At 43.8% G+C, this 10,550-nt stretch overlaps 1 protein-coding gene across 10 annotated transcripts in view; it reads right to left on the bottom strand.

Moving 5' to 3' along the window:
- The window catches only part of UBR4 (ubiquitin protein ligase E3 component n-recognin 4), a 142,202-nt gene extending 131,655 nt beyond the window's left edge, over positions 1-10,547 (bottom strand). For 9 of the 10 annotated variants that reach the window (XM_030805617.1, XM_030805618.1, XM_030805626.1 and 6 more), the window contains exons 1-2: positions 10,302-10,547; positions 1,694-1,791 (exon numbers count right to left, since the gene is read on the bottom strand). In XM_030805617.1, coding sequence (XP_030661477.1) covers positions 1,694-1,791; positions 10,302-10,477 — 274 coding nt within the window. In that variant the 5' untranslated portion in view covers positions 10,478-10,547. The remainder of the gene's footprint in view (positions 1-1,693; positions 1,792-10,301) is intronic. The other variant, XM_030805625.1, reaches the window with a different exon arrangement.
- Positions 10,548-10,550: the final 3 nt, after the last annotated feature.

Below are 10,550 nucleotides of genomic sequence, written 5' to 3' on the forward strand. Positions count from 1 at the left end.
CAAAGGTACTAACTCATTTAATTCTTAAACCAATTCTATGAGGCAGATCTTCATATTATCCCTGTCCATTTTTAACAGCTGAGCTAACTAAATGACTTGACAAAAGTCACACAGCTAGATTTAAATCCAGGCAGTCAGCCTCTAGAGTTCATGCTCTTAACCACTAAACCAGGAGTGTGCAATCTTTTGGCTTCCCTGGGCTACACTGGAAGAATTGTCTTAGGCCACACAAAAAATACACTAACAGTAACAATAGCTGATGAGCTTTAAAAAAAAAAAAAGGCAAAAAAAAAAAAATCTCATAACATTTTAAGAAAGTTTATGAATTTGTGTTGGGCCAAATTCAAAGCCATCACATGGTCCTCAGGCTGTGGGTTGGACAAGCTTGCACTAGACAATACTACTATTGTAGTAGTATTCCCATGGATTCTAAAATGACGTCCTGGTCAGGCATAGTGTCTCACACCTATAATCCCAGCACTTCGGGAGGCTGAGGAGGGTGGATCACTTCAGCCCAGGAGTTCGGGACCAGCTTGGGCCAGCATGGTCAAACCCCATATCTACCAAAAATACAAAAATTAGTCTCATAACCTGATCTCAAAATAAATAAATAAATGGATAAAATTTTTAAGTATAACTTAAAAAAATAAAATGACTTCCTTATATAAAGTTTCTCCAAGCTAAAATTGATTCTTCTGCCAGTAGCCAGAGCTTGTAATAAACAGTATTGGACACTGAAGGATTACTCAGCAACTGGAAGAACTGTCTTGGGCCACATAAAAAATACACTAATTCTTCAGTGTCCTTTCAGTTTACTTGCTTAGCAAACTATTCAAATAAACAAATATGGTGACTCCTGCCTGTGATCCCAGCACTTTGGGAGACCAAGCTGGGAGGATTGCTTGAGCCCAGGACTTCCAGACCAGCCTGGGCAACATAGGGAGACCCCGTCACTACAAAATATTAACTGGGCATGGTGGCTTGTGCCTGTAGTCCCAGCTAGGACTGAGGAGGCTAAGGCAGGAGAATCACTAGAGCCCAGGAGTTCAAGGATGCAGTGAGCTATGATCACGCCACTGCACTCCAGCCTGAGTGACAGAGCAAGACCCTGTCTCTAAAAAAGCAAATTTAAAATAATTAGAATTCTTCAGAACTATTTGAGTCAAGATTTTAGAAAAATGTAAAAATTCAGAAATGTAAAATAGGGCTTAGCCATTTTGGGGGTAGAAAAATGAAGAAAATGGAGAACTGAAGTTGAAATCCCTTCATATACCAGAGAACACAAAGGAGAATCCACATCCTCACCAACACCAAATAAGGAATAGAGCCTTGAGTGGCTGCTAACTCCAGAGGTCGGTATCCACCACCACCTTCCCCCCAGGAAATTAACACACCAGTAATTACATGAGAAATCAATAAAATGATTTGGATTAAGAAGGGAAAGGAGGTCGACTTAATACTTATAAAGCAGGTGTCCAAGCCAAGTAGTTTTAAAATTCTACTTGGTTAGCCTAGGTAAGGGAACCTCTGGAGCCTCATCCTAGCTGACAGTTGTCTCCACTCTTGGGTGAGCAGCTTAGGAGTGCTAAAACCTAGACTTCATTAACAATTTGTTCAGATACACTAACGAGAGGATAAACAATCCCCCTATTCACAAGCCCTCAGAAGGGAAGGACAAGAGTGGAATACTTACTGAGACTGCAAACTGTTGTAATATAGTGTGTGGAAAGTGCAACAAAAGATGAGTAGAATGGCTCGTACTGCTTCTCATGGTGCAGAATTTCTGATTCACTGCAAAAAGAATGATAATTCAGCCAGCATCTACTTAGCGCTTACTATGTGCCAGATACCCCTTTATGGATATTACATTATTTAATCCTTACTACCTGGTAGATAGTATCATCAACCTATTCCCCTTCGAGATTGGGAAAGATGAGACAGGCGGATCACCTGAGGTCAGGAGTTCAAGACCAACTTGGCCAGTATGATGAAAACCCGTCACCACTAAAAATACAAAAATCAGCTGGGCATGGTGGTACATGCCTATAGTCTCAGCTCCTCAGGAGGCTGAGGCAGGAGAACTGCTTGAACCTGGGAGGCAGAGGTTGCAGTGAGCCAATATTGAACCACTGCACTCCAGCCTGGGTGACAGAGCGAGACTTCATCTCAAAAAAAGATTGGGAAGGTGAAGCTTAGAGAATTAAAATTAAATATCTCATTCAAGGTCATCAGGCTTGGGAAGAAGCAGAGACTAACAAACAGAAAACATTTTCAAAGTCAAGCAGAACTAATGAAATGCAAGTAAAGACCTAACAGGATATCAATCTGTTCTATATTACTGACTGACAAAGACCAATCGCTAATATGCCTTCATTATTGATAGCCAAAAAGGGGCAGACCAGAGTACTCAACATACTGTTAGTGGGAATACAGATTAAAGTAATCAATTTTAGGCCAAATAAGGCCGGCCTGTAACGCAGTAACTTAAAAGGAATCAACAATTCAAGATAAGAAGTCATATGATCAGTGCTAAAGTCCAAAATTCACTGGATAACAGAGTTATCCCCTACACCATCCCTCTGACTGTAGACTAAAGCGAGATCACAAAAGAGTCGGTGATTTTTTTTTTTTAACCACATTCCTTATCCTTAGCTGGGGAAATGCCCTCTTCTGAAAAAATCTAGAGGCCAACTAGGTTTAAAGGCTGGATACATTTAAAGCCATTCTATCAAATCAGGTGCTAATCCACAATTGATGAAACATGGGCCGGGCACGGTGGCTGGCCAAGCGTGGTGGCTCATGCCTGCAATCCCAGCACTTTGGGAGGTCGACGCGGGTGGATGACGAGGTCAGGAGTTCAAGACCAGCCTGGCCAAGATGGTGAAACCCTGTCTCTACTAAAATTACAAAAATTAGCAGGGTGTGGTGGCACCCGCCTGTAGTCCCAGCTACTCAGAGGGCTGAGGTAGAGAATTGCTTGAACCCAGGAGGTAGAGGTTGCAGTGAGCCGAGATCGGGCCACTGCACTCCAGCCTGGGTGACAGCAAGACTCCATCTCAGCAAAAAAAAAAAAAGAAACACGAAGGTAAAGCAAAGACTAAAATATATTTTATTAAATGGAAAGAACAACAGTGTGGTTGAACAGTTTACTTAGTGAGTCAATCCCCAGCAAGAAGTATCAACCTATGGCGGGATGCATTGTAATCCCAGCACTTTGGGAGACAGAGGCTGGTGGATTATCTGAGGCCAGGAGTTCGAGACCAGCCTGGCCAATATGGTAAAACCCTGTCTCTAATAAAAATACAAAAATTAGCCAGGTGTGGTGGCACCCGCCTGTAGTCCCAGCTACTCACGAGGCTGAGGCATGAGAATTACTTGAACCCAGCAGGCGGAGTTGCAGGGAGCTGAGATTGTGCCACTGCACTTCAGCCTGGGCAAAAGAGTGAGACTCCAACTCAAAAAAAAAAAAGGGTATCAACCTAAGAAGGGAAATGTAAACAGAGTGAACACTCCATTCACTGCCTGCAAGACTATCTACCTGCCAAATGAACACAGGAGCCAAAAGGACAAGTCACTATTTGGAAGGTGCCAACGTCAGCGATGAATCACCTTAAATAACACTTGAGAGTCTGGCATTGCAAGCACTTTGCTATATGCAGATCAAGGATAAATGGGTATGTATCAAAGATTAGTCCCTAACTTAGAATAACTCCTTCACCAAGAAAAAAATATTTATAGAGCATCTACGATGTGTGCAAGGATCCTCCTGCCCACTAAGGGTCATTTTCCATTTGTCAGGGTACATAAAAAGGAGAAAATAAAAACCTTTCCACAACAAGCAGCACTCAAAAGTTGCTGGTGACTAAACACAGTTTTAAGGCTCACATGTACAGCAGAAAACTCCCTACTAAATCCCCCTGTTTCTACCTCATATACTTAGTTTTTCCTTTACTTCCAGCCTCATACTTTATTTTTTTGAGACAGAGTCTCGCTCTGTCACCCAGGCTAGAGTGTAGTGGCACGATCTCAGCTCACTGCAACCTCCACCTCCCGGGTCCAAGAGATTCTCCTGCCTCAGCCTCTCGAGTAGCTGGGATTACAGGCGCGTGCCACCACGCCTGGCTAATTTTTGTATTTTTTTTAGTAGAGATGGGGTTTCACCATGTTGGTCAGGCTGGTCTTAAACTCCTGACCTCGTGATCCACCGCCTTGGCCTCCCAAAGTGCTGGGATTACAGGCATGAGCCTCCACGCCTGGCCCCACCCTTATACTTTCTTATTCGTTTTTCTAAGGCTTTCCCACTCTGTCATTTGATGTTATTTTACTGGGTTTATTTACCTTTCCTGATTTATTTCCAAAGTTCAGAGCTGCTTATCCCCACTTTTTCCAGCTGAACAGGTTTACCAAATCTAAGAGAAATACTGCCCACCCAAAGGATGGACTTAGCCTATTGCTTTCATACCCATTCTGATAATGAAATATATAAAAATATATATATAGGAGTAAACTCATTTAATTGCCTGGTTCAGTGTCATCCTATTGTGACCTAATGAACCCAACTTCCTCCCCTAGAAACACGTAACATCCTTATTCCAATAAAGAAACAGGAAGAATGCATTTTGGGGAAAGACAGACATTGGCAGAGGAAAAATGGAACGGTCTTCAGCTCTACTTATAATGTGCATTGGGCAACTAAGAATAAACCTGGGAAAAATTGGTTTTGAAGACTTGGAGGAGGAAATAGAGAAGTAATGGACATTGTCATATCTCTTGATTTTAAGGAAACAGTGTGCATGAGTCAGCTAATAGGGGTGTGCTGCCATAATTTCCAACCTCACCCTCATGCCCTGAGAAAATGTTAAGACACCAAGACACCAGAGAATAAGAAATGGAAAAATGGAACAAAGGACAAAAAGTTGAGTAGGAAGAAGAATGAAGAAATGGAAGCAAATATAAAGCACGGGAAGGAAAATAGAGATAGAGGTGAAAGTACGTCTTTGCTCTGGTTGGTCAAGCATCTTCCTGAATCACCTGTCGCTCCTAATGAACTGCAACAACAGCACCGCTGAGCCTGAAACACTGTGGATAGACAGAGAATCTGAAGCTTTTATACTCTATACCAAATAAATGTGATGCAGAGTACAAAGGGAAACAGCAGCTAAGCAGACAGGTCAGAGAAATCCAATTTGATGTGTAAGTGAAAAAAGAACTGGCAGGGTCTGGAAAAATCTAGCTCTTTTTAGGAAGAAATGGAATCTGAGGAGGGGCATCATAAAAGACTAAGGATTCACCTCCCTTCTCCCTCTTCAATATCATACTATCAATCTTTTTTGTAAATGGTAGAAATTCCACAAACTCCTTTCCCCTCATCAGTTTCATGTACTCTCAAGTATATATAGATCCATTATGCTTATTCCTATCTTTCTATCTATCATCTGCTGCATGTTAACTAAAGAACTGAAAACTGTCTTTCAGATTCTTCCCTCATACTCTTGACAAATCTGTGGTTAATGTGATACTAAGACATAGAAACAGTAGTCACAAAGACTAATCTCACGATCATAATCTATCTTTTGGTGGTGGGCTTTTTTTTTTTTTCCTGTAGGTCAATTATCAATTTGTATCCTACTGCTTACAAATTCAAAAGATCACGGCATTAGTGCATCCCTTTCTTCCTTTCAAGATTTTTAGGAAATGACTGTGCATTATCTAATGGAAATGTTGTAACAGTCTCCCCCTTCCAAAGTAGGTCTCTTTGCCCTAAATTCTAGCGAATATCTGGAAACACAAACCTTGAACAGGTTTATCATTAAAAACGCCAGGTCAGCTCAGAAAGAATTGCCTCAGAGAGAAGGAGCATATTTCTTTTTATCTACAAAGAGTTAATCAAATTGTCGAATGATAACCATGCTCACCAGCGTATCTTGCACAGAGTTAAGAAAGGAATTATCTGTACCTTAACAGAGAAGGCTACATTCAGCAATGATTATACTAACTAATCCCATGGATGGCATGTGCTCATTGAGCTAGTTCTGCTCCATTTCTGGCTTGGAAAAGTAACAGTGTGTTTAAAACGTTCTTTAAACTATGTAATAAGTAACGGTGTTAAAAAGAGTTTAAGCTGGGCCTGGTGGTGGGAGCCTGTAGTCTAGCTAGCTACTGTAGCTACTCAGGAGGCTGAAATAGGAGCATCCCTTGAGCCCAGGAGTTTGAGGCTGCAGTCAGCTATAATCGTCCCACTGTACTCCAGCCCAGCCAACAGAGGGAGACCCTGTCTCTCTTTTTTTTTTTTTTTTTTTTTTTTTGATGGAGTTTTGCTCTTGTTGCCCTAGCAATGGTGCGATCTCAGCTCACTGTAACTTTCGCCTCCTGGGTTCAATCAATTCTCCTGCCTCAGCCTCCCGAGTAGCTGGGATTATAGGCGTTACAGGCGCGCGCCACCACACCTGGCTAATTTTTTGTGTTTTTAGTAGAAACAGGGTTTCACCATGTTAGCCAGGCTGGTCTCAAACTCCTGACCTCAGGTGATCCGCCCGCCTTGGCCTCCCAAAGTGCTGAGATTACAGGCGTGAGCTACTGCGCCCGGCCAACCCTGTCTCTTAAAAAAGAAACAATATTTTAGGAGCCTTTACTACTAAAAGACGTGCTAGCTAGCTACATGCTATAGAGAAAAATCTTCCCTTTAAATAAATTCAGATATCTTTTTCTTTTAAAACATCTAATGACTTGAGAGTATGCTTTCCAACTCATCCATGTTGATCGATTCCTCCTCTATTTCAGTTTGGTTGCAAAGTCAAACTTAAGAAACAGGGGTTAGACCTAGGAACGTTTAATCTACCTTTTCTTCAAAAGGTCAATTTCAACTATAAAAGAAGGTAGAATGTGGTGTACTGAGAAGTCTCGAGCACGTCATCATTCTCAATGGTCAAGAGATAAATACAATGGCTAAGCAGGCTACCAGGTAGAAAGTAAGAGCTGGCATGATGGAGCCAGGATATCAAAAAAGGAAGCAGAGAGTAGTAGACTGCAACAGAAAAACGGATGGTCTCCGGTGACAAGGAAGAAAAACATGGCAGGTTTAACAAGAGAAAGAAACCAGGAAACTGCAGAAGATGGAAGTGGCAACACAGAACTAAAGTGGCAGCCTAGACATCTCAACCTCTGATTAGCTAGAAAACAAGGCCCACCTCAAGCATCTACAGTGTTGGCTTTGATCTGGTACTATAGCTTCCTATGCAAGACATACTCCCACAATTCTGAGACCTTTACTTTTTAGAAAGACAAATAAATAAAATCTTTGGGCCAGGTGCAGTGGCTCACGCCTGTAATCCCAGCACTTTGGGAGGCCAAGGCAGGCAGATCACCTGAGGTCAGAAGTTCAAGACCAGCCTGGCCAGCATGGTGAAACCTCATCTCTACTACAAATACAAAAATTCGCTGGGTCTGGTGGCGCACATCTATAATCCCAGCTACTCGGGAGGCTGAGGCCCAAGAATCACTTGAACCTTGGAGGCGTAGGTTGCAGTGAGGTAAAATCGTGCCACTGCACTCCAGCCTGGGTGACAGAGCGAGACTCTGTCTCCAAAAAATAAATAAATAAAACTTTTGAAAACCAGAATAATGATAGCAGGGTATAATTTGTGTGCTCCAAGCTAGGGGTTGGCAAACTATGGCCTGCAGGCCAAATCCAGGAAGTCACCTGTTTTTGTATGGCTAAGAGTGGTTGAAAAAAAAAAATCAAAAGAATAGTTTGTGACAGGTAAATATTACATGAAATTCAAATTTCAGTGCCCATAGATAGAATTTTAAACACAGCCATGCCCATTCATTTATGTATGGTGTGTGGCTGCTTTCACACAATGATGGCAGAGTCGAACAGTCCCCAAATTATCTACTATCTGGCCATTTACGGGACGTTTGCCAACGCCTGCTTTATAACAAACTGAACACTTGATACGTTTAGCTGTTCTCACTGTAAAGAACTTGTAAGCCAAGTATTTCTTCTGGAAATTTTTCTTTAGATCATACTCTTCTCACACAGCCTGCAGAGGACACATAGGCTTTCAAAGCTAACTGAGCTCCGAAAACCAGAAGACTTAAAAGATCTTGCCTTCCGGCTGGGCACAGTAGCTCATGCCTGTAATCCCAGCACTTTGGGAGGCCAAGGCGGGTGGATCACAAGGTCAGGAGATCGAGACCATTCTGGCTAACACGGTGAAACCTCGTCTCTACTTAAAATACAAAATATTAGCTGGGCGTGGTGGCATGCACCTTTAGTCCCAGCTACTCGGGAGGCTGAGGCAGGAGAATGGTGTGAACCCAGGAGGTGGAGCTTGCAGTGAGCTGAGATGGCCACTGCATTCCAGCCTGGGTGATGGAGCAAGAATCTGTCTCAAAAAAAAAAAAAAAAAAAAAAAAAAAAAAAAAAAAAGGCCAGGTGCAGTGGCTCAAGCCTGTAATCCTAGCACTTTGGGAGGCCGAGGTGGGCGGATCACGAGGTCAAGAGTTCGAGACCATCCTGGCCAACATAGTGAAACCCTGTCTCTACTAAAAATACAAAAAAATTAGCAGGGCGTGGTGGCGGGTGCCTGTAGTCCCAGCTACTCGGGAGGCTGAAGCAGGAGAATGGCGTGAACCCGGGAGGCGGAGCTTGCAGTGAGCCGAGATGGTGCCACTGCACTCCAGCCTGGGGTACACAGCCAGACTGTCTCAAAAAAAAGAGATCTTGCCTTCCAATAAATGCATTACCAAAGACCCATCAGTTTGGACTTATTTTCTAAGCCATAAAGAGAGATCTTATTAATGTCTACAAATACAACTCTTATTTGTACAAACAGAGGGTATGGCAAAGACCACTACCACATACATGGCAAAACTCAAACCTAGTGATGTATTTGGTTGGAGGGTGTTCCTTAAGTATTACAGCTTTAAAGGCATGGCCCCAGAATACAGGATTTATGGAAGGGTGTCAACAAATATTTTATAACCTACCCAGCTCATGTCCAGAAAAACATAAAAGCAAATGCTCTAAAAAGACTGGAACGTTACTGATTCTACGTAACATGAGTATGAGTCAGGAAAAATACTGCCAATCCAAATGTTTAAAACAAAAAGCAGCTATGTAATTTGAAAGCAGTATATTTGAAACCTGTTTACATCTTCAGAACATTCCTGGCCTGATGATTAGACAGCAAAATCCATCTGTAAAGCCGACTGTGAAGTTACCAAACTCAACCATTATTTTATTATAATTTGTTAAAAACTCTGCATCCAAAGGATTACAAGTCTAACAACAAGAAAAAGCACAAAAACAATTTGTCAAACCATGGGCCTCCTTTGAGTAACAAATAGCAATTTCTAACCTCTGGATAGCATCTAGATATACCCTTGTCACCATGAAGCTAAAATGACCCAGTTAACAATTGCAGGGAGTTGCTGAAATGAGGTATGGCTAGAAAAATGAAAGTCAGTCTGGCTTTAAAAGCAAAAGTCTACCATTAAACTAATGAAAGACTGCTCTGAGCACGGTATGTCAGGAAAAGGCAGGCACTCTGAGATCACCATCTTTGTACCTACATAACTGTCACTAGCTAAGAATCGCTGTGCAAAAAGACAAAAACACACAAAAGGAAACCAACAGATAGTACCGTTTGTATAAGAATATGATGATATTTTAATGCGAGGGGGATGGGAGGCAGCAAGAGCACACACACCACACATCCTCTGGGAAAATGATCTCTCACACTCACACACTGAAATGTTTTTAATCAAAGACCGATACAGTAGGAATGCACAAGGAGTGCAACGTAAAAAGAGGTCATCAATGTAGCTAGTGGCTTCAGTCACAGAAATAGCAGGTGCCCCCACTGATACAGCACCGCGGGGAGACCGTTATTAAATTATACTGAACGGCTCCGCTCCGGCCCAGGCTAGGGGGATGAGTGCGGGCGAGAAATGCAAACTCATCTGTGACTTGACCCAAGGGGCAGCCCCGTGAACATTCCCTTAAGAGGGCGAATGCATCTCAAAGTCACTCTCAACCGTGTCCAGCCACGCCCTCCGGCAAGGGAGGCCGCTGAAGTTTTGCTCGAGAGGGGAAACTGAGGTAGAGGTGATTTACATGGGTTGGCGGAAGGAAACCCAGGCAAGCCCTAGTCTCCCGGGGCCCGGAACCCCGAAGCCATGGCTGGGGCGGGGATCCCCAAGGGGCAGGGGGTGGCCCGGAAAGCGGGTTTAGACGATCCGGCTCGAAATCCCCTCCCCCGCCAACAGCTTCGCCCGCCGGAACCGCTGCCCGGTACCTCTCGATGACTGAGGCCACCAGCTGCGGCAACTCCTTCATCTCGAAGGCGGAGTAGGACGCGGACAGCAGGGGCCGCACAGCCACCTCCCAGCCCGGGGTCGTGTCCGCCCCCGTTGCCGGGGTCCCGGGCGCCGGAGCCGCTGCCGCCGCCTCTTCGCCGCCGCTCGTCGCCATCTTCCGTCGTACTACTGCGGCTCCCTCCGGGGGCTTGCCACCGGCCCAGCGCCGCCTCCCGGGAGGGGGCGGA

The sequence above is a fragment of the Nomascus leucogenys genome, chromosome 24 (genome assembly GCF_006542625.1).
Source record: "Nomascus leucogenys isolate Asia chromosome 24, Asia_NLE_v1, whole genome shotgun sequence".
Lineage (NCBI taxonomy): Eukaryota > Metazoa > Chordata > Mammalia > Primates > Hylobatidae > Nomascus > Nomascus leucogenys.